Here is a 24,377-nt window from a genome sequence, read left to right as displayed (position 1 = left end):
GCTAGTTCACCATGGCCATGGTGGTGGAACAAAGAGAAAACAAAGAGATCAGGAAGCACCACGTCCTAGGTTGTAGTGACTTAAATTTGGCCACGGCCAGGGTTGTGGCAGAAACTATTAGAGCCTTTTTATCAGTTTTTCTTTCCTTTTTCATGTAGGACTCTTTTGGGTATTTAAGTATAATTGAGATTAGTTGTTAAGAGACGAATTTTGCATATTTTTTAGAGGAGAAGACGAATTCTTGAGGCTTAAAGACTAAAGATCAGATTTAAGAGTTTGATTTTTGTTTTTCTTTTCAAGTCTGAATATGTTTTCCTTCTTCTCTACTTATTCCTTTGTTCTTAAGATGGAGTAAATCCCTTTTGTTAGGGGAGGATGGAACCCTAATTATGTTTTGAACAATTTTTATTCTTAATACCAAATTTATGTTTATGAATTTGTGCAAGAGTTTAGGCTTAATGCTTTATGAATGTTGGATTGATTCAATTACCTTGATGATGTTTCGAATAGAGAAGTTAAGGTTTATTGTTTAAGAGCAATGCTAGTTTTACAAAGACACATACAAGGGGGTATACAAAGACAATCTTCACCCTTGATTTTCATGATTTTTTTTTCTCTCTCTCTCTCTTTTTCCGTTTTTACTTTCTTTTTTTCTTCTGCATGATGTCACTTTGTAGCCCTCTTTGTATAGGTCTTTGTAAGGATAACATTTTTCATTGTTTAATTCATATTCATAATTGTTTTATGAATAATGCTATGTGCACTAACCAAAAATCATACAACCCAAATACTAACTAACATGACATACCTCTCTTATTGCCACGTTAGTTCCCCCAAAAAATTAAATTTTTTTTTTTTAAATTTCAATTGTTAATACTTGGATTAGTACAATTTGGTTAGTGCACATAGCATTACTCTTGTTTTATGGGAATAACATTGCACAATATATTAAAACTAGAAATAATCGAATAGAGATTCTAGGATTAATTTGTGGTCCATCTAATTCATAGCCGAATAAGGCAAATTAGTCGTAAGGGATTGATGAATTTATGCTTCTTAATTTCAGAGTAATCGAATAGGGATTTGTATTAAGTTGAATATTATGTTTAAATAAGGATAATTGACCTTAGAAGAATCCTACCAATTCATAGCACAAACGGGTATTAAGAGTAGTTGTCAAACATAATTAGAGGGAAATATGTACCCTAACTTCATTGATATTGCAAAGTTCATCACATTATTTATTTGTTTAATTTAGTTATTTTTAATCCGTTACTTTTACACTCTAAGATTTCGTTTTCTCAAATAATGTGTAGGTAGTTTTAGGTAATTACAAATATTTGCTTTGATCTCTGTGGGACGATACTCAAACTCATCACTTTATTACTTGAACACGACTAGTGCACTTGCTAAGGTTGATTTAGTCGCATCAAGTTTTTCCCTATTATGAAAATCATATTATATTTTATTCAATTATTTTTAAACCCTTATGTTTGTTAATTTAACTAAACACCACACAAATTTTAGAAATTAACAAAAACATACCCACCCACCCACATTTGCCAGATTCCGACCACCATCACCAGAAGGTAGCTGGAATTTGGTATAATGGCGCACTACCATCTGGATCTTGTCGGTAGTGCGCCGATATAGCCTTTTTTGGCTAGATCGACTGTGGATCTGGTCAAAAAAGGCTAGATCTACGGCCAAAGATCTGGCCGTAGCTAGTCGTCAACAACGGCCATATCTTTGGTCGTCGTTGACGACTAAACACGACTAGATCTAGTCGTCAATTGCCAGATTTAGCCATAGATCTGGCATTTTCTAGCTAGATCTACGATTGATCTGGCTAGAAAAGGCTATCTCGGTGCACGACCGACCAAATCCAATCGGTCGTGCATTAATACGACAAATTCAGCCACCCTCTAGTAGACCTGGCAAAACAGGTCCAGACCTGCGGGTCGGCCTATACCCGGATAAAAAATATAGGATACGGATTCAGTATATTGAACCCGTTTTTTTTACCCGTACCCAAACTGACCTGTATAACTAACGGGTTATAGGGTTGAACCCGCGGGTACCCGTTTTTGCAAATCCCTAACCCCCTACCCTATCTCAGCAACTCAACTCTATCCTGCCTCTCATCTCTCTCGCCTCTCAATCTTCAACATAACATTCTCTCCCACCTCTTAATCTCTTATCAGTCAACTGGATGTGCGTCGGAAGAGAGTTTCGGTGGTTTTGTGGAAGAGGAGGAGGAGGAAGAGGAAGTCGAAGAAGAGAAGAAGGTGAGGAAGGTTATTGGATCGAAAGCGGGAAAGAGTAATTTAGGAAATGGGCCTAAATCATCACGAAAGAGGAAAAGGGTTTTGTATGGAGATGAGGATTATGAAGGAGAAGAGGAGGAGGAGGAAGAGGAGGATGAGGAGTTTACCCTTGATGAAGATGATTGTTTGGATGATGAAAAGGAATTGGTGGTCACGAAGAAGAAAAACAATAGTAGGAAGAATAAGAAGTTGGGTAGAAAAAGTCTGAGAAAAAAGGGTTCTTATTAGGAAATTAATTTTCTAAAAATGGGTACAAGTCAACACATGGGTTCAAGTTTCAATGTGTTAATTATGTTCAGTCACATAGTACAACTCCATCACTGCCTGTAGATGCAATTCTTCCATTATTCTAAATTGATTTTCAGGTTGTCACTGTAAATGGCAATTAAGTTGGCTTCTGTTAGAGGTCGAAAAAAGAGAAAACGTACAGACTCAGCAAAGCCTTTAGGAAAGAAAGGAAGAAGAACTTGTGGGTTGAGGAGGAAAGAAAGATGTGATGATGATGAAGATGAAGATTGTGATTTTCTCGATGATGCTCTAGTTGTGAGAGAAAAAAGCAAGACAAAATCAAGTCGGCAAAGGCAAAAGTATGTTGTACCTTCAGATTCAGATTTTGTGTCTTCTGGGTCATCTGATTTCGATTATACAATCTCAGAAGAAGAGAGAATAAGTGAGAGAAGCCAATGAATTGTGTGGGTATCTGAAAACTAGTTTAAGGAGTTAAGTTTCCTCAAAAAGGTAAAACTGCATAAACTAAACCTGGAGAGATAAAAAAAGGGTCCACCCGTACCCATATAGGGCAGGGTACGGGTCTAATATTTTGGACCCGTATATTTTGACCCGTATCAAACCCGTACCCATGAAGACCCAACCCGTACTCGATCCACCCACCGGTTATGCTAGGTCTACCCACTGGTTTTGCCAGGTCTACCCACGGATAGTGATGGCCGATTGCCGGTATTTAATGGGTGGGTAGAGTTATTTTTATAATTTTTAATGTTTTATTACAGAAGTGTTTGTTTTTGTTAATTTTTAAATCTTATCTCGTTATTCTCACCAAACTCTTACTTTTTCAAAAATACTATCCAAAATACTAAAATTAACAGACCCGAATTATTTGGTGAGAGTTTGTACTTAATTGCTTCATTTATTAAAACAATCAATACGTAGATAGAAGACGATGCGAAAATAAAAAATAAAACATCCGTGACCGATCAATTGACAAAAGTGATTAACCTTTGTTTAAGAATTTCATCTACATTTAGAAACATAAATTTGAATCAGTAATTAAAATTGTCTCAGAGGATTCCCGCCGAAACACCAAAAGTACTTCAAAACTCAAAAACCACAACATAACGAAATCAATCAACGGAGGAAAACTCAATCAAGTGGATGATCTCTTCCTTTTGGTCACCTTTTTCGTCGCTACTTCACCGATCTCAGATCCGAAATACGACGACGTAGAAGCAGAAGAATCTCGGCAGTTACCTGCAAAAGATTCTGACAGCTGAGAGGCGTTCGTGTCGGTGTCGGCGTCGGTGTTAGTGTTGTTTATGACACTGATGGAAGTGACACAGCACTCGCCCCAAGCAAGGTTGTTTAGGTCAGTCGTTATTTCGTTCAGAGTGATAGATGCGCATGGCGAGATTTTCTCTTTCAGAGTGGAGCGTGATGGATCCATCAGATTCAATGTCCGCGCAACATCGGTTAACACACTCTGTAAAAATTAGAAGAAACAGAGAATATTTTGTTTGGCTCTTAAGAAAATAGAATTATAATTATCTGAGTAATTTCTCAAGAAACGAACAGAATCTTCCAAATTAAACAAAAACTTAATCGGTTGAGTTTAATGATGTCGTTTAATTTGGTGAGCAATCATCTAATCCTAACCTGGGAACCTTTGGTGATTTTCTTGAAACCATGCATGGCGATGATCTGCAAAAGCAACAAAAACAGAATAAAAATTGAAAGAATTCATATGTGCGAAGTTAGAATTATTATAATTCAAATGAGTTTTGATCAAAAGAAAACCTGATTGAGAATATGCTTTTTGAGATGTGATGGCTGATGAGAGAAAACAAAATCCATGTATTTTTCCATGGATAGCTTCTCCTTGCTTCCTTTCATTTTTTGAATATTTTGAGTCACTCGTTTTCTTCCGCCCAGTAGCTGTTATATAAGGACCACAGTCCGAGCCTCCGAGAGACTCATGCGAATGTGATCGTGTTTGTTAATTGCCGACGTGGCAATTAAGAGCTCATTCAATCAAATTTGGTTTCGTTGTGTGTAATATTGATTTGAAGAAGGCCGCTATTATTATTAGAGAAAAATAATTTGTATTTTTCTTTATTTCCAATTTTTTATTTCATAATAGTAATTTTACTTTAATTAATTAACATTAATGAATTTAATAATTTATATTCATGCATACCAGCATTTTTTTTTATTGTAAATGTGTATAAAATCCATTTAATAAATAGTCTGATTTTCAAAAAGCTACCTATATAAAATTGTTTGTAAAATAATTACATGTGCCTCTTCTTATCAAGTTCCAGAGATCGTTTCAGTTTTATTAGTAACGAGGATTTGACAAGTTACACATTGATAATCAGATAATTTCTTTTTTCAAACATAACAAAATAGAATCACGTTCAATTCCTATTATGGCTAAAAAATCAGGAATGACATTAGCCTACGTCAGCAAGTACCAATCGAAGTTTAAGAAGGAGGAGCTGCCACATCGCTCCATGACATAAAGAATATGAATGTCATCAACTTGGCATATTTAGGTTTTGTTTGTGAGTGATTGAGGGCCCCACACTTGTCCAAATCCCAAATAATTTGAGGATATTTCTTAAGTTATCAGCCAATAGGAGATAAGGAAGGACTTGCACAACACATAACCACTTGCAGATTTGTAATCATTATCTTGAATTCTTCTACTATAAATAGAGGACTTCCCTTCTCATTTTTAGGATTTTGATACTAAACCCGCTTTCTGATTGTAATATTTATTTTCGAAACAAAGATAACATACGAGAAAAAGACTGACTTGATATTCTCTCTAAATACTCTATTATTGTACCTCTGCTCGTTGTTCGCTATATGCGACCTCTTGTAATATCTCATAAATAAAAGAAACAGTGGACGTAGGATTCGCTCTAAGCATCCGAACCACTTTAAAAATCACATCTCTCATTTATTATTCAGTCTTTGTATATGATTATAATCATTCACGTGTAATTTCTAAGACTTTCTTAGTACTTTGCATATGCGATATCGTTGGTGTAAAAATCACGCATCAATTGTTTGGTGCTAGAAAGAGGGCCCCTAATTTCATATTCACTCTTCATTTAGAATCTCTGATCAATCAATTCTACTTGTGAACAAATGACTCATGGTCTTGAAACTAAGCGAACTAGCACCAACAACGAGGAAATCCCCCGGGTACAAGATGTTTCTTCTCTTGAAGTACCTCCAACTCCCTAGGTGCCGCGATGGACATTCCCTCGACCTCTCAGCTCGATCCCGATGTGATGAGTTACCTGGAGAGATTCAATAATACTCTTTAAACAGTTAGCAAAAGGCTAGATTGTTTGGATCAGGTCGTACTGCCCAATTCTGATAAGGCGGTACCACATCCAAAAACATCTGTAGGTCACGCTAAAGTGTGGAAATGGGCGAAAGTTCATACCACGTGCACTACAGCGCGTAAAAATAAGGGAAAGCAGATGACTGACGATGGGCCAAAAGGCTCAAAAGGGCCAATGAATACTGGTTATGAAACATGTAGAATACTTGTAGCTTTGCAACTTGGCAGTATGTCACATCATGAGTCGTCTCACGCCACATCGCATGGGCACCCCCACAAGAGTGTGCGGCATGGAGATTCCCACTATTACCGAAATGATGGTTTCGACCTTCATTGTGAAGGAAATGCCCACCGAACACGGGTTGGTTCTAACCATCGCGAAGGTCGGGATAACTCTCTCAACCATTCAGTACCTTCACATGGCTCTAGCTAGCATGTGTCAAGATATGCTAGAGGCTCCGACCGAGGTGAGGAAGAGTCCGATTAGCGATTTTTCCTCGATCGCAATCGTGGGGAGCAAACCCACATTGGGGAAAGCGATCCTCAGGTGGCTTTGCTTCCTTAGATTGAGGAGTTGTAGTAAGCTTTGGATAAGCTTAGAGCTCATCAGAATGAGCAAGGGCAGGTTGCTAAGGCGTCTCATTTTTCTCCAGCAGTTTTGATTGCTCATCTCTTGTCAAAATTTAGAATGCCCGACATACAAGCATTCGATAGGAATTCTGATCCGTAGTTAACAACGATGACCAGTCCTTGGCCATTCTCTATATGGGGAATTGATCTCATCGGACCCATGTCAACCGGTAAATGTGGCGTCAAATATGCAGTAGTTGCAGTAGATTATTTCACTAAGTGGTTTAAAGTAGAGCCTTTGGCTGTGATCACTACCAAGAAGCTCAAAGACTTCGTTTTTAAGAATATAGTGTCCTGCTATGGGATTCCTCTTACACTCATCTCTAATAACAGGAAACAATTCGATAATGAGGAATTCAAGCAGTTTTGCAAAGAGTTGGGGATTCATAAGAAATTCACCTCAGTGGCAAGACCGCAGGCTAATGGTCAAGTTGAAGTTGTCAACAAAAAGCACTCATTGAAGGCCAAACTTGGTGTAGCCAAGGGCAATTGGGCCGATGATCTTCCAGAAATTCTATGAGCATATATAACGACTCCGAGAACCTCTACTTCAAAAACACCCTTCTCATTGGCATATGGTTGCAAAGCAATGGTTCCAGTGGAAGTGAGAACTAGTTGCTTCGGAGAGAATTTTACAATGAAACAGACAATAAAGCACTCTTATGTGCAAGTCTGGTCTTAGTTGAAAAACACCGCAACAAGGCTCGGTTAAGGATGACTTCCTACTAGTAACGGGCAAAAAGATTCTTTGACTGTAAAGTCAGAAGAAGAACTTACAGGTTGGCGACCTGGTGTTAAAAAAAGTCCTTCTTGGTACAAGAGAACCAAGTACGGGGGTATTGGGACCTAACTGAGAAGGTCCATATCATGTCGCTATGGTGATATGACCTAGAATGTATCACCTCAAAAGGCTTAATGGTTTTGAAGTACCGCGAGCTTGGAATGCTGAACATCTTCGCCCCTATTATCAGTAATTCCGAACTCGCTTATAGCTTAATCATTTTTTACTTGTAAAGTTTTCATTGTTGTAAATACTATGAATAAGATTATTCCAATTCTTCTCAAAGAATTACTTATGTCGTAATCTTAAGTTTTTAATAATCTTGTTATTTATAACGTTTTACAAGTGTTATGATCGGATATGCTATATTTGTTTTGTGAAGTACTTAAATTATAAAAGTGCTATCACAATTAGTCAAAAATTCATTTTTATATATTTCAAAAATGTGTACAAAGGATGACCATGAGCTACATAAAAAAAAAAAAAAAAAAAAAAAAAAAAGCATAAAAAGACTCTATTCTAAGTAGAAGAAAGTACAATCACTAGTCTCGATCACTAGGATCCTTGACTCCAGCCACTTCGACCTCTGGGTTGTCTGGTTGATCACTGACCTCTAGGTTGTCTGCTTGATCCTCAAGGACTTCTGCTTCCTGTTGATTGTTCTCTAGGGCAAGCTCTTGTTCTTCTTGCTCATCAGCTTTGACCATAGAACCGAGAGTAACTTGGTATTCCCTGGGGGGAGGTCGGAGATATCCATGTTATGATTGTTTGGCCGCAAGCTATAAATAGCTTGCAGTGCCTAGTGAGTAGCCTTCCTTTCCATTTCGAGGTTCTATTGCTTCATTTGCTCGGTCAACAAAGTGATTCGCCCATGAGCCAACTTAAGGTATGTCTACAGTGCATTCTTCTCTTTCTCTGAGTTTTCCCATAACTCAACTCGAGTCTTTTCTGCTGCTTTTTCATGCTCTGAATTCGCTTACAGCTCCTTTTCTCTTTGGCCCAACTTTTTAGTGAGCCTCGCTATTGTTCGTTGGAGCTCTTTATTGTCATTATCTTTCTTCGATCTTTTGGAAGTCTGCTACTCGCATAGTTGAATTCCTTTCAGTCAGATGTACATTCGTCTAAATGTGGGCGGCCTTTGCTTTTTCATCTGAAGCTACAAGATCTTGCTTTAGTTTGGCAATTTCCTCTTTCATGTCATGGAGTTTGCCAACATATTTGATCTTCATCTTATTGTGGGTCACATTCAGGGCAAGCACAGACTGCATGGAAAGGAATAAAGAGTTAGTTTTTTTCTTAAAAAACTAAAAGATCGACTTATATGAAAGAGTTCTTGAAGAGAACAAGTCATTTTACCTAACTTTGTGTAATACTCTGTATTCTCTTTGTAGGTTTTATTTAATTTTGTTTATGTGAATCTAGGGGGTAATACGTAAGAATTGAAACTTTTTAGAGATGTCTTAGTAAGAAATAAGACATGGTGGGTTTATTAAGTAGTTTTGCAAGATCACTTGTGTGAAATTGGAAGTGTGAAAATCTTTCAACAACATTATGAAATTGATTAAAGATGAGGGGTCTTTTTAATATTATGTCATGCAAGGGTACATGCATAATTTTCTAGGGGTGAGATCATGATAAAACTTAACTTTATTTAAAGGATTTTGGGGTGCAAGATGTAAGAATCAAAGACTAAGGGATGCATGATAATTGGCCATTGCAAGATGGATTAAAGGCAATTTTTTTTGGAGAATTAGCCCACGGTTTTGGCACATTGTTTTGCCATTGATGGTTGTGAAATTTTATTAAATTGAGATGAGGAATGGTGGAGTGGAGAAATAGATAGCCGAGAGAAACAAAAAAATTAAGTGAGAGAGGAGAAGCTTGTTTTATTCTTTTTGTCTTTCTCATTTCACATTCATTCTCCTATGCACATTGAAAGAGAGAAAAATAACACTTGAGTTAAAATAGAGGAGGGCCGAGAGGTGCTTGTAGGAGAAGAATTTTTAGAGAAATTTTGGGGTAAAGGATAAGTGTTACGCATGCATTTATAATCCTTTATCGTTTTTAATCGATCTTTCATCTTCTCTTTGTTTAGATCTTAATTCCTATAATAATTTTGGATCAAATAGGTGAAGAAGATAGGAGGACCGAGCACTTGAGTTAAAAGCAAAGGAGAAAGTGTGAGTGGAATATTATTAAACTTGCATTTAAAATCATGTGTTGGTTGGAATGATCATATGCGTGTGCATACCCGGTTGATTGAGGTTTTATTTTAGTTCTTTAGTTTTTAATTTCTATTAAATTGAAGATGTCCGTGACATGCATGTGTTTGGAATTGAGAGTATGAAATTATGTTTATGAAAATATTGAGTAAATTGCCATTAAAAAGAGGTACTTATGCGTTGCATGTTACTTATAATTAGGTATGGCTTTTACATGAATTGAATGGTATATTGCATGTGCATTTCGGTTGCTGGAAAAGTGTATTAATGATATAATTTTGTTTAATTGCATTGTAAGATGTAAATGCATGTGTGGGAAGTCAGCTAATTAATTGTTTGCGGAAATGGGAATTTGCGTGTAATTAGTTTTGTTTTAAAAATTGAAATGCATGATTAACTTTGAATATAGGCTGGAAATTGGAACTATATATAATGCCCCGCTAGTATATTTATATTAGTTGGCGGTGTGCTTGGCAAGTGTCGGGTTGAGTTATTTTCAACTACTGGTTTTTGGGTGTGATTCTTGTTTATTTGAATCTTGTTTTGTTGAGATAATTGAAATGTGTTGGTGGTTGGTTAGTTAGAATGATTTTGCAGCAGGTTGGGGCTTTGAAAATTTGATTTTTTTATGTTATGTTGCTTGTTGCATGTGTATATATATGGTGTTCACATGGAATAAAAGGTTACTGTATATTTCTTTTTATTAATGAAATGGTTAATTTGATTGGCTATTGGGCTCTTCCATTTGTTTACAATTGGGAGTATTTTTTTTTTTTTTTGAAACAAATGGTGTAGAATGAATTGGAAGATCGTGGGTTAATTGTCATGTTTAGAAGTTTTGGGACCTTAGCAAAATTGATGATAAATATAGGGTGTAAATAGAATTTTACATACTTTTGTATTTTGACATGGTGAGCATTGCATTCATGATTACATGCCTTTTTATTGGAATTTTATATCATATTATACTTTATATATATGCATAAGACATGCATGATGCATATTTGGAATGAAATTGTGGATGCATGATTATTATTATGTTTGACTCCCGGATTGGAAACTGTACCCATTCCCCCTCCAGACATCAGCTAGTATTTGATATTTATCCTCATGCGTGCATTGAGATGGTCCGTCCTACCGAACCATGAGGATATCCTACTAGAACAAGACGGACGCCTGACGAGCTCCGAGCGGGATTACACCAGGCTGTTATTGGCCGGTGTGGGATTTTAGACGCCCCGAGGGTAGACTGTGGGTGAGATTATATTTGATACCATATCATGACACCCGAGGATGGACTGTGGGTCGAGCATGGTTATCCAATGAAGTTCTTACCATCCTGAGGGTAGATTGCGGGTGGTGTAGCTTCATGTCTGAGTTAGGGACTGGTTTAGATAGTTATGATCCAGGCCCCTAAGTGCTAGTAGGGTGGTGATAATTGATTTATTTTATATGATAGTGGTGTGTGATTTCATGGCATCCGAGAATAATATATATATATATACACTGTTTGTTGCCTTATCATGTAAGTGCATTAGTGTTGTGTGGCATACAATTATTCATGCATGTTTTCAAAGTTAAGGTTATTTTCGTATAAAATATATTATCCGCTCACTGGGCTTTCTAGCTCACTGTTTTATGTTTCCTCCCCCAGGACCGTAGATCGGCTTCCTGTGGAGCATACTCTACGCTCTAGGTTGGCCTTGACGCATTATGATCTGCATCTTTTACAAACTTTAGTGGACTCTGATACTACGTTTCTTTTGTAACTGGATTTTAGTTCCCGTTTTTAGAATAATTATCTGTGTATTTCCACCTTCAAAACCTTAAACATGCAAATGCACTACTTTTTACTTTCGTCTATAAACGGAATTGTTTTTATGAATGATTTTTTTTAAAGAGTATTTACCTTCCTTTCGGGATCCTGAGTCTCCTGGAGCGCCCAGATCCAATGGGATAGGGATACTCGGAAGGGGCCCTGACACTTTGCAGCTAAAGTGTAATGGCAACCAGATCAGTAGGTCGAGAAGCCACGAACCTGTCAAAGGTTGTGGCAAGTTGACATTCTAAAAGGGTGTAAACCATCGGCCATAAATGGTTTGGTAGTTGCCCTAAAACATCCAATACCGACGGGTTAAGTCTAGTCGCGACAAGGACCCCTTCGACCTATTGCTCGTCTGCTTCCCCTTAAGCAGTTGTAGTTGATCCTTCTTTACCTTGCGAGCCCCCAGGAGCAATTGAGGGCCCGAGAGCGTCCCTCAAGGTCGTCCTCGTTGAGAAAAGTTGATAGGGTTGTAGCCTATCTAACAATATCGCGAAACCTTCTAGCTTAGATTTGGTTTCCTCTTCGGTGGGTATTGTTTTTCTCTTCTTTGACTTTTGGCTTGTGGTTTTCTTCCTCGGCGAGTGAGCAACGATAGGCTGGGGAGCTTCTTCACGTCGCTTAGTGGTTTATTACCTTTCGGCACCAATTTGTATCCCCCTTGTAGGGATATCGTTGGAAGCCACTCCAACAGGTTTAGTTGGATTAATCTTGGGGAATGCGAACCCCCCAGGCTTCTTCTTCATCATCTTTGCAACCTTCGGTGGCATAGTTGCTGCATGGCATAAAGATGGGTCAGCAAAAAAAAAAAAAGTCTTCCTTTGTTAATAAAGACTTAAAGTTTTTTTGTGCAAGAAATACTTACGAGCTTGACCTTCTAAAGATGCGTCAGGGGTGAAAAACCCATATTTTCGAAGGTTGGCAATAGTCATGAGCAGCCTTGTATTGCGACTTTGGTCGGGCAATTGACCAAATGCTTCAATGCGGTTGCGATCAACTAGTGCTAATAGTCTAGTCATTTTGTTTCCTACAAGAAAGCAAAATATTAGTTAGTCTAATATATTAAAGAAGAGTTAAAGTTAAAAGATGAGTGATTTGGAAATTAGAAGGAAAACCTACTTGGCTCCTTAAAATTACAGACTCCATCGTACTCGAAGAAAAAATATTTAGTTTCATAAGCCTCAACGTTGCTGGGGTTGTTAGAGTATGTGCCCTCGAGCCAATCAATTATTGTAAAATTGACTCTATAATAAATGTTTATTTATCAATAAAAGGCATATTCCACTATATCACGTAAATCATATTATATGTATTGAAATATGTCATTAGGATGGTAGTACCGTGACGAGGGTATCAAGTATTTAAAATCTTGATAGTGAGAACCTTATGATCACATATGGTGGCCATTCTAGAAATGTCCGAAGCCCCAGTATTATTCTAACCAAGGACACAGATAATACGGTAATGCTATCATAGTGTTAAACAACATTGTCGAAAGGCAGTGATTGATCTCACTTGTCAAGGTTGTTTGCCGACAACCTGGTGTAACACATGGGTGCTTGCTAGAGGCAAGTTCACTGGACAGACCCACTAGAGGATTCCATATGGATGGTAACCCAATGTCTATGGAATAAATCCTCTAACGGATGGTGGTGCATACAATCCTTAGACTTGAGATCACAGAAGCGCTTTGTGCACCAATTGGTGTAGTTTGACATTAGCCTAACGTAGTTATATTCAGAGCTATTAATACGGTAGTGATTGGCTACATTAAGAAGTGTATCGAGACTATGGTGGATCGACAAAGGATTCATCACTCCTGGGTATGGGAGAAGTTATCTCACTGGGTAATTCAGTAAATGGCAATGACACTAAATCTGTGGCCACAGTGGGATTGAATTGATGCTCAATCCAATTTAATATTCCTATCATTGGTCCAGTAACTGAATACAAACATGTCAAGGATATCTGAGGTTGACACTATTTTTGTACCTCAGTCTCGATGAGATAACAGTTGATGAAAAGATTTGATTGCACGGTAAGCATACCATTGACAGGTTGCGGTTTTGCTGAATCTGAATCTATCAGGTGACCATGATTCCTTGCTAGGGGCTAATCTTGGTTTGTGTGTAGTGAGACGATTAATTGGTGTTAATCGCGATACTACACACTACCGATATGATGAGGAGCCTACGAATCACACACTTAGAAGATAATTTAAGAATCAATTTGTGAGAAGGGTATTTTCGTCTTTTAGGAGGAAAGGGTATTTTGGTAATTTTACAGTGCAATTAAATTTGTTGAGGTTGTTGCATGTATTTAATTTTAATATTAAAATTAAATTAGTGAGATTATATTTAAATATATCTCTGTATATATTTAAATGAATTATTATTATTAGTTAAATATTAATATATTATTATATATTAATTATAATAATAATTACTTAATTAAAATCCCATAAAAGGGTGTGTTTGGTTGCAAGGGTAAACTAGGGTTGGAGCCCATGACTATTTCTAAGTGGAATAGGGTTTTAATTGTTCCACTATATAAGTGCAACTTAAAATTAAAACATAATAAAATTATTCATTTAATTAAAACCCTAGGCACCCTATCTCTCTCTCTCTCTCTCTCTCTCAAGAAGAAAACTTTTCTTGTTCTTCTTTCTTGATTCTTGAAGTCCTTGATTGTTTTAACAAAATAATCAAGGGTTCTGCGGATTATCTTCGTGTGGACTTCCGAGCGCGATCCTACTTTGGATCGATTGGCAAAAAATCATGTGAACAGTAGACGATGAACAGTGATCGTGAATGGTAGTCATGAATAGTAACTATGAACAGTGTTCCTGTCCGAAATCAGAGATATTCGAAGGAGCCTCCAAACGTACGTAAGTATTCTAATCCTTGAATGGATTTACTTTATACAGATTTTTGTTTATAAACATGTAAACGATATAATCTATACTCGGATCTAGGCAAAGAAAAGTAATTGATTTACTGATTGAATTTTTGTTTTTCCGCTGCATATGGTAGATCAATTACTTATAGGGGTAACCAAATATCTCTCCCTCGATCGTTGATCGCTTGGAGAGGTAGTACAAACCTTTATCTTTACTCCTCTTTAAGTAATAAGCGTAGCCAAGTTCCTCTACTGCTAGCTCGCCAAGATTGTGTTCGCCAAATGTGATATACATAGCGATCACTATCATATATGCATTTGGTGTCAGTTGGAATAGCGTGATCTTGAAGTGGTCGAGAATTGACCTGATGTAGGGGTGAAGGGGTATCCTTACTCCATATTTAAAGATCGCTTCCGAGATCACGGCCAATCCCTCGGGAGAATCTTGAGCAGTGTGCGACCTGTGTTGGAACATGTTTACGTTGATCGTGTATTGATCAATTGCTCTTTGAATTTCTTCTTTCAAAATTATTGATCGTATCAACTTTCCAAGACCCGTCGAGGTGCCCAGTGGTTGCGAGCTTCCCTCTCCAGCTGTTCTCGCCTCAGAGATGTCCATTGCTCTTAGAGTTTGTAAAGGGGCAACATGTAGGGGTGACTTAAACTCCGCATAAGTTACCTCGTACGACGACTCAAAAGAGTAAAATAAGTCTGGTTCCTCTTCCATAGCCCTAAAAACCCTAAAAATTCTTAAAGAATATTTTCTAAAGATTTATGCCCTAGGTTTCGACTCTTAAAAGTGTTTCTTTTCAAACATTACCCAAGAATGTTCATCATCTAAGCCTACTAGAGATTCACACCCACTATTACTGAAAAAACTAAGTTTTTGACAGTAATGAAAAGAGAAAAAGAGAAGAAATTTATTTACCTCTTGATTACTGGGAACGGATGTCCTGTCATAGCGTTGAGTGCGCATTAATGGGGAAGAGGATGAACTAATCTCTTGAGTGCAAAAACGTTGTTTTTCTCTTCGAAAGTTTGAGTTATGTGAAAAAACTTGGAATGGGCTTCAGGTTTTATAGGCTGGAAGACGACGTTTGGTTTCCTTTATAAGCGATGTTTGGGTGGGAATGCGTTTCTAGCCATTGATTATGACCACGTGTCATTAATCTGCGCAAAGAGTAACCTTCACGCTTTGTGAAGATCAATCAGCGTTTCTCTTTATTGGAATTGCCAAACGCCGGCGTGATTATCTCCTCCACATTAAATGCGTCTCATCCGCATTTAGTGCTTCAAAAGAGAATGTCATTTTAGCATGACTTGAATGTAATGCTCATGGTTGACACTTATTACGCAGAGACACATATGTCAGATAAAGCTTATTTTATTGACCAAGACAATTATCAAGCGCGACGGATAACATCTGAGGAGGTCGTTCGAATGAGACATCTTTTTCGCATGTCAAATTCGAACACCGAGCAAAATGATTCTCCTTTTTCGATAGCAAAATATTCTAAGTGTTTTCAAGTCGTGAATGACAGGTAGAGCATGGCATACATTTTCATAGCACTGATCATGATCTAGATCAGGTCGCTAGGCCTTTGTGAAACGATCACTTCGGATCGCTTGTGTACTTCTTGAAAACCAATGTCATGATCTACACTCAGTTCGCTGGTCGAGTCAGACTATCAACCTCATGTCGTTTGTAACAGTTTGGCTATTCTCAATTGTCAGTTCAGGCAAATACTTCTCGAGACAAGTCAGGTCACGACATAATTATGAAGTTCTCAAGATTCAATCTTTGAACCTTAAGAACTAGGGAGCTTCTATTATGCCTAAAAAATCAAGGCTAATGTTAGCCTATGTCAGCAAGCACCGATCAGAGTTCAAGAAGGCTTTGGGCCTCCCAAGAGCTGCCACGTCGTTCCATGATAGAAAGAATATAGTTGTCATCAACTTGGCAGATTTAGGTTTTGTCTATGAGTGATTGAGGGCCACACACCTGTCCAAGCCCCAAAAATTTGAGGATATTTCTTAAGTTATCAGCTAATGAGAGGCAACGAAGGACTTGCACGGCACCTACCCACTTGCAGATTTGTAATAATTACCTTGAATTCCTCTACTATAAATAGAGGACCCCCTCTCATTTTTGGGATTATGATATTGAACCCGCTTTCTGATTGTAATTTTTATTTTCAGACCAAAGATAACCTGCAAGAAATAGACTGACTTGATATTCCCTCTAAATACTTAGTCATTGTACCTCTGCTCGCTGTTCACTATATGCGACCTCTTATAATCTCTTATATATAAAAGAAACAATGGACATAAGATTCGCTTTAAGCATTCGAACCACTTTAAAAATCATATCTCTCATTTATTATTCAGTTTTCGTATTTGATTATAATTATTCACGTATAATTTCTAAGACTTTCTTAGCACTTTGCACATGCAAGGTCGTTGGTGTTAAAATCACGCATCAACAATTCTTTAAACACATTTTTTTTGTATTTCTACTATTCACTAAAAGTGAAAAACATATGAATAAGTTTAAAAAACAATAAATTTAATAATTAATATATCAAACACTTTTAACGATTTAGCGAAAAAATAATAATAATAAAGTTTTTATAAATTACAACAATCACAAACACACTATTAGTTCAAGGTTATATAATAGAACATAGCATATCTTCGTTCATATACTTAACGCTAAACTATATGGTTTAATGTGGTCTAATATGATATAGCATTATTTTATTCAGGCAATACAAAAGTTTGATATTTTGGGGATTTAAATTGTAAACATGACTACGAGAATATCACTTGTAAAATTAATAAGAAGCTAAAAAAACTCAAAAACCCCTTTTCAAGTTTTTAATAAATAAATCCAAAAAAAAAAAAAAATTGTTCTGAACTTGTTACATTTTTAGTTATCATGAAGAAAAAGAAAAAAAAAAAAAAAAACTCAAATAAATTTCCACGTTTTCATAGGAAAAGAAGAATGAGAAAAAAGTTGAAAATAGAAAGATAAACCAGAAGTATAGTCTTAGGAATCGTGTTTTAAAAAGGATGGAATGGAATTTGAATCTCCTGCCTTTTAAAGGATTAAAAAAGTCTTTCCGTGCATGTGTAATTGTGTATCCAACAACGGATCAGGAATTAATTTTAGAAGAGGTAAATTTAAAATAACATAATATAAAATAGAGAAAAAGTAAATGAGTAATATCAAATATAAAGATGTTGATGTAAGTATAGGATAGCAAATCAAATTAATTAAAAAAAAAAATTGAGACGACTATGTAGGTCTGTATTGTTAAAGTTTTGTTCTTTTTTTTTTATTTTTTTTTTATTTTGGGCATTTAGGGTGTTTGAGTTTGTTTGTGTACACTTTAATTAGTTTGTTATAATTTTAAAGTTAGCAATCATATAAGTTTCTAATAGTTATCTATTACTAATAGTTGTGAGGATTCGAACAAAAGACCGTATAGTTAAGTTTTCTTCATTCTCCACTGTGTTTTGAAACGTGGATTTTTTTCAAATTGATTTTATAAATGAAAATGGGATAAAAACAGAACAGAATTAATCCAGTGTTTATAATAATGTACACTTCTACCGTTCATATGATTTATGGGAATAATTTTAATTAATAATATTACGTGTACTAATTATTTATTAAAAAATTTAAATTTTCAATGTTAATAGTTAGGTTAGTACAAATTAGTTAGTGTATGATATTATTACTCAACTTTAATTTGTTACGGAATGTTTTTTAAAAATAGATATAAAAAAGATCTGAAAATTGGCTTTCTTCTTCCGAGGGTAAAGGAAAAAAAGCTACTTGGTCAACTTCGGAGTTCGGATAAAGTTAAAGAACCGCTGGATGACGCGAACGGGACCGGTTTGCTGAAAACAAAAGCCGAATACCGTCGAACAGAAGAAATCAAGAAACTGATTTCCAAAACTCAACTGTAAGAGTAGAGATTTCACCTGTAAGTAACTCTTTTAAATTTAAAAAATTTGTCAATCTGCAACCAAATTCTTTAATCTGATTCCAATTTCATCTCAATTTATTCTGATATTTTATTTTCATATTCGTTTGTTTAATCGTATTGGTTTTCAACTCACATGATTACAATTTTTTCTTTGGTATGTGAATTTGAAGTCATTCAGAATAAATTACTAGTAAATTTCTTTTGATGAATTCCTGAATTATAGAAATTTTAGTAATAATTCATTAACAATTGTTTCATTAGGTGATGATACTCGTTGGAATTATCATAGGTGTGTTTTGGGATTACCAGAAGCATTTTAAGTGGAAAAAATAATATAGGCATGGAACATAATTATGCATGTTTTGTTTTTAAAGACCTTGCTCGCAGTTTGGAAGAGAGAAGTTGAATTTATTGTGGTATCTTTAGGAAGAGAAATATTATGTTTTTATTTTCTTGTTTTATTTTACTTTTATAGTAAATTATCATGGCTGGGTTGGAGGAATTGAAAAAGAAGCTTGTGCCGTTGTTTGATGCTGAAAAGGGTTTTTCAGCTGCATCAGCGCCTGATCTAACTGATTCTTACATGGTAAGTTTCTCTAATACAAAATGGGTATACAAGTAGAGTGTTATTATAATTAATTATCGGTTATGTGTAGCTGTCAGAAGGTGGAACTGTTAATTTATTAAGTAGATCGTATGGAATGTACAACATCAATCAGCTTGGATTGCAAAAATGCTCCTCCTGGCTTTTGGAGGAATCCTCCGACCATAGTGAAAAGACGTATCGTTGTGCCTCTCATGAGATGAGGATTTTTGGATCCATAGGTAGTGGTGCCAGCAGTGTTGTTCAGAGAGCTATCCACATTCCCACTCACAAAATCATTGCATTGAAGAAAATTAATATCTTTGAAAAGGTGAGCATATTTTCTTATTTCTCACTGCTTTCTATTATTTCGGATATCATTTTTGCACACTTTTATTCTATCAGTCAAAAGCTAAATTGGTTGACTTAAGCATCATGTCGTCAAGGAAGAGTTAGGCTAGTATCCTACAGAAAATACAATTATTTCGGGCCCCTTCTGCTGTCCTTTTGAAACTCTACGACTGAAGACAATAGTAAATTATTTAAAATGCTGAGAAAGTAATTCTTTATGATATCTTTGAGTGCTCATGTCTTCCTTTGCATGAAGAGGCATTGTATGACCTTTTAATTGTATCTGGTATCATGTTTGCTTACTCTGCATCAGTATTTGACTAATCTGTTTCCATGGCAAAATTTAGAACCTTGACTGTGTGTTTGTCACCTATACCGAACAGTTATGCAAGCCAACAAAGTGGGCCTGGTTATGAACAAGAGTTATGTTATAGACATGGCATAGTTCAATTATCATCCAGCAATATCTTGAATTTTATGCATATTCCATTTATTTTAACAGGAGAAAAGGCAACAGATTCTTACTGAGATAAGGACATTATGTGAGGCCCCTTGTTTTGAGGGTCTTGTGGAATTCCATGGAGCATTTTATGTGCCAGACTCAGGGCAAATAAACATAGCTTTGGAATACATGGATGGAGGATCACTGGCTGATATCCTACGAGTGCGGAAAAGTATACCAGAACCAGTTCTTTCGTCTATGTTTCAAAAGCTTCTGCAGGTAAGGTGTCATGTTCTATTGGTTTGATTTTTTTTCTTTGCAGAAGGTAGAATTTTATCAACACATATCTTCAAACTGAGTTTGCATTTTTGGTCTCTCTGATTCTTCAAGGGTCTAAGCTACTTGCATGGTGTCCAACATTTAGTTCATAGAGATATCAAGCCAGCAAATCTTCTTGTAAATCTAAAGGGGGAGCCGAAAATTACAGATTTTGGCATAAGTGCTGGCCTAGATAATTCCGTGGCAATGGTTAGTGATAGATACTAGTTGTGATTTGATTTATTATTGCATGCTGTTTTTTTGCTGTGCATGTTAATCTGGATTTTTGCAGTTACTTTAGAGTTACTCTGGGACAGAGATATCCACCATCTTAAAGTTGTTGCTAACCTGTCCCAAATGTTGTATACTAGTGTGCTACCTTTGTTGGAACTGTTACGTACATGTCACCTGAGAGAATTCGTAATGAGGGGTATTCTTATCCTGCTGATATCTGGAGCCTTGGTCTTGCTCTCTTTGAATGTGGCACCGGAGAATTTCCATATACTTCTGATGAGGGACCTGTCAATCTGATGCTGCAGGTAATCATTTTTGTAGTCTATGTTGATTTGATTTTTTTTTTTTCTCTACGTACTTTACTGACCTACTTTATGTCTCTTTAATTTGCGAATGCTTCTTGTATTTATGGAAGATCTTGGAAGATCCATCACCATCACCACCAAAACAGGATTTTTCACCCGAGTTTTGTTCATTTATAGATGCTTGCCTGCAGAAGGATGCAGATGCCAGGCCGACAGCAGAGCAGGTAAAAGAATGGACAACATTGACCATATAATATACAAAGTAAAAGTTTTTTCAGGCCTTTTGTACCTCTTTTGCTCTAAAGATTTAAAAATAAAAAGATTTACGGATTTTAAACCAGCTTGTTTGTTCGTCTGTCAAACATGGCAGAATGGATTTATTGCATAGTATTTGGTTGATCAAACATCTGATAACCATATTTGGTGATAAATTTATTATTTATCTACATGAACTGGTGCTGGGAATAGCTGAGGGTCGTGGGCAATCCCTAATTGTCATGTGAGAAGATCGTCAAAGCATTAATTTTAGGATAACTAACTATCAGAAAGAAAGACTATAAACTAAAAAATAAAGGTCTATATATAAGGACTAGTTTCAAGAGCCAGTTGATGTAATTTCAGAATCTTAATGTTTCTTTATCTTGATCAGTTTGGACTTTTTCCACCTAAATGCTGCTAAGTATCAGTTGATGCGATTTCTTTAATACTCCCTTTAATTTGATGGGTCATCAGTTTCATCCTTTCCTAATTTTGTGTAGATATTGTTATATACATAAGCATATGTTGGAAAGAAAGTGTTCCTGCTTTAATATGTCATTTTATGCTGTTAAAAAAATGATATGAGTTCTTCATTACTGTGTGCATGTTCATTGTTGGTTGATAGGCATTTCAAGGTTTGCATACTTAATTAAAGGAAGTCAGGGTAGTTAATTCTTGATGTGGTTTAGTTGGCATAACCTACTGCAGCTTCTTCAACACCCATTTATCACAAAGTATGAGCATGCTGGAGTGGACTTAGCAGCATTTGTCCGAAGTGTATTTGATCCAACACAAAGGATGAAGGATTTGGCAGATGTGAGTAAATGGCACTTCTAAGCATGTTTATTGGATGTATATATAGAGGCACTTGAAGTTGGGACTGATCACATGTTGATCTGTTCAATGTATACTAACACCCTATTTGCTTTGATCAGATGTTGGCAATACACTATTACTTACTTTTTGATGGAACAGACGAACTTTGGAAGCATGCAAAGACCTTGTATAGGGAAGATTCAACTTTAAGGTACTGTACTGTACGGTAACATTTTCTTTTTCACTGATTTGTTTTTTACTGTTTTCACGATGTGATTGGTGATTATGGGAGAAGAGAGTTGGCTATGGTATCCGTTTATATGATAGCATTTCACACAAGATATAACTTGATTAATCAAGGACATTATGATTTTGTCTATTAACTATTAAATTGAATAATCAGGATGAATTTTGAACCGGGTTGTCTTGTTTTTGGTTATTTCTGCTAAGACATTTTGTTTTTCTTCCTAGATTCTCTGGGAAGCAATTTATTGGTCCAAATGATATCTTTGGGAGTTTATCAGACATTCGGAGTACATTAGCAGGAGACTGGCCTCCTGAAAGATTAATACACGTTGTGGAAAAAGTTCAATGCCGTGCTCATGGTCAAGGGGGAGGTCAAGGGGGAGTTGCAATTCGGGTCTCAGGATCATTTATCACTGGGAATCAATTCCTTATATGTGGAGATGGTGTACAAGTAGAGGGCTTGCCAAATTTTAAAGATCTTTCAGTTGATATTCCTAGTGAACGAATGGGTACATTTCAGGAACAGTTCATCATGGAACCAGGCAATGCCATTGGACGTTATTTCATAGCTAAACAAGAGCTCTATATTATCCAGTCGAATGATTGACAATGAGAAAGATCTCCTACAAGGTTCCCTGTTCAGCCATTCTTCACAAGTTTTGTGACTCGGGAAATTTTCTTACCCAGTGCGCATGGAACCTTTTCTGGGAACAGATTTATTCATAACACTGTTGCAGCAGCTTCAATCCAAAACTTCTTTGCGTCAGTCTGTATATTTCCGCTCTGTAATCTCCTCATAAAATCAATTCATCAGTCTATGTTGTGCAACTGTAACATGTTGATCTGCGATTACAGAGATTTTGTTTAAGTTATAGGTGTACTGATTACAAGACATTTAATTGTTTGTAAACACCATATTTATCCAATAAAATTTAATTTACTTGATGGCGAAAATGCGAGTAACATAAAATACAAAACTATGGTCACAAAAAAAAAAAAATAATAATAATAATATATATATATATAACTATGTAATATTATTGACAGGATTATTAAGAAATTAGAGCATTTTCTTTTTCTAATTTCTATTTTTCAAAATATATCATGTTAATGAAAATAAATTAAATCATAAAAATGCATTTTTTAATATGTTGTACCACTATTACAAAGTCTTAAGTTCAAGTTATAGGTGTATCAGAGAAAACGAAATGCTCCCACCCAAGGTTTAGCGAAATAACAAGTTCACACCCCTAGTTTCATAAATTCCAGATTCAGACCCTTAAATTAACACCTTTTGTTTCTTTTAACAGTCAAAAGATAAAAATGTCATTTACTACATTTTAATATTTTCATCTACTAAGTTCCAGATTCCGATTCCCTTTACTTCACCGTGGCTCTCTCTCCCTCTTTGTTCCAGATTCTGACTCATATAAAAGATTTGTTTGTGTAAAGACTGCATGATTCATATAACATTTAATGTTTTCTTTTGAAAATGATGGGGTGTTTGCCATAAAAGGAACAAAGAGGGAGAGAGAGCCACGGTCGCTCGCGCCCTGGGTGGTTTGCGTGGTTGGGCAACAGTGAGTTCGTTGGGGAAAAAAGTCGAGCACGTGGTGGGTGACGTGCAAGTGGCGGCCGTCGGGCCTTCTCAATCCAAAAACCAAATCAACACAACAAACACTCCAATAATCAATTAAAATCACAACCCAAACTGCAAAATCAATCAAACTCCGACACCAATCAACAACCCAAAAAAATCCAGTCAATTGCGAAATCGGCAACGGTGGTTGGCAACTGGGAGTGTGGTCAGCGGTAGGTACCAGACCCCGGGGAGATGAAGAAGGTCTGGTCTCAATCACTTTTATGTTTTCTTTCAGGAGAGAGAATTTTCTTGGGGACGGGAAGAACAAGAAAAAACAGAGGGAACTAGCGGGGAGAAAGAGAAAAGAGCAACATGTTCCGGTTGGTTTGGGATGAAGTCTGAAATCGTGATATAAGTGGGAGGGTGGTTTAGTAATAACTCTCTTTGAATCTGTATCAGTATCTAACCATCGTTAGCAATGTTAATTTAAGGGTGGGAATATAGAATTTGCTAAACCTTGGGTGGGAACATGTCATTTACTCGTGTATCAATGTCAAAATTACAAAGACATTTATATAGCAAGGTTATTTTTGCCACCAAAAAAATCTTACGTACAATTATAATAAGCAAATTTTTTTTGTTTCAAACTTGTCTTTTATGTAAACAATTTATGCTCCAAAGCAAAGGGTTTCAACAACTGAGAATCATTGCTGTCACATTTGACTTGATTATTTGATGGGGTAGAATCCAATTGTTGTTTGTAATTAAATTATAAAAATAACTTGAAATAATAATGAAATGGAACCATGAAACTCTATCATAAAAAAAATGAAAATCAAGAGAAACTCATTTCAATTTCGTTATAAAAATTACCAAACCTAATGTGAGAATCTCCTTTTCTAGTTCTGCTAGAATCAATCCATCCTCATTTGAGGCATTCACACCCCAATTGTATGGAACGCATATTTTAACTTA

At 36.2% G+C, this 24,377-nt stretch overlaps 2 protein-coding genes across 4 annotated transcripts; one reads left to right on the top strand and one right to left on the bottom strand.

Annotated features, from left to right (window-relative positions):
- Positions 1-3,569: 3,569 nt before the first annotated feature.
- LOC116145209 lies at positions 3,570-4,461 on the bottom strand. The gene is made up of 3 exons (XM_031430635.1): positions 4,359-4,461; positions 4,218-4,262; positions 3,570-4,044 (listed from the first exon to the last, which is right to left on the bottom strand). Exons 1-3 carry the CDS (start codon positions 4,452-4,454, stop codon positions 3,712-3,714), a joined length of 474 nt encoding a protein of 157 aa, XP_031286495.1. The 5' UTR covers positions 4,455-4,461; the 3' UTR covers positions 3,570-3,711.
- Positions 4,462-18,065: 13,604 nt separating this feature from the next.
- Positions 18,066-22,766, top strand: LOC116145295 (mitogen-activated protein kinase kinase 3). Of its 3 annotated transcripts, XM_031430745.1 has the most exons (11): positions 18,066-18,264; positions 18,529-18,622; positions 18,743-18,853; positions 18,924-19,181; positions 19,704-19,922; positions 20,034-20,171; positions 20,333-20,500; positions 20,611-20,724; positions 21,467-21,574; positions 21,694-21,785; positions 22,046-22,766. In XM_031430745.1, the coding sequence occupies exons 3-11, from the start codon at positions 18,752-18,754 to the stop codon at positions 22,425-22,427; spliced, it is 1,581 nt and encodes a 526-aa protein (XP_031286605.1). In that variant the 5' UTR covers positions 18,066-18,264; positions 18,529-18,622; positions 18,743-18,751; the 3' UTR covers positions 22,428-22,766. The 3 variants fall into 3 exon arrangements, with proteins under 3 accessions (XP_031286605.1, XP_031286606.1, XP_031286604.1); XM_031430746.1 differs by lacking the exon at positions 18,529-18,622 and having other exon boundaries at positions 18,066-18,243; XM_031430744.1 differs by lacking the exon at positions 18,529-18,622.
- The last annotated feature ends 1,611 nt before the right edge of the window (positions 22,767-24,377 follow it).

Source organism: Pistacia vera, unplaced genomic scaffold (genome assembly GCF_008641045.1).
Source record: "Pistacia vera cultivar Batoury unplaced genomic scaffold, PisVer_v2 Contig460, whole genome shotgun sequence".
NCBI lineage: Eukaryota > Viridiplantae > Streptophyta > Magnoliopsida > Sapindales > Anacardiaceae > Pistacia > Pistacia vera.
This window is presented reverse-complemented; position numbering and strand designations above follow the sequence as displayed.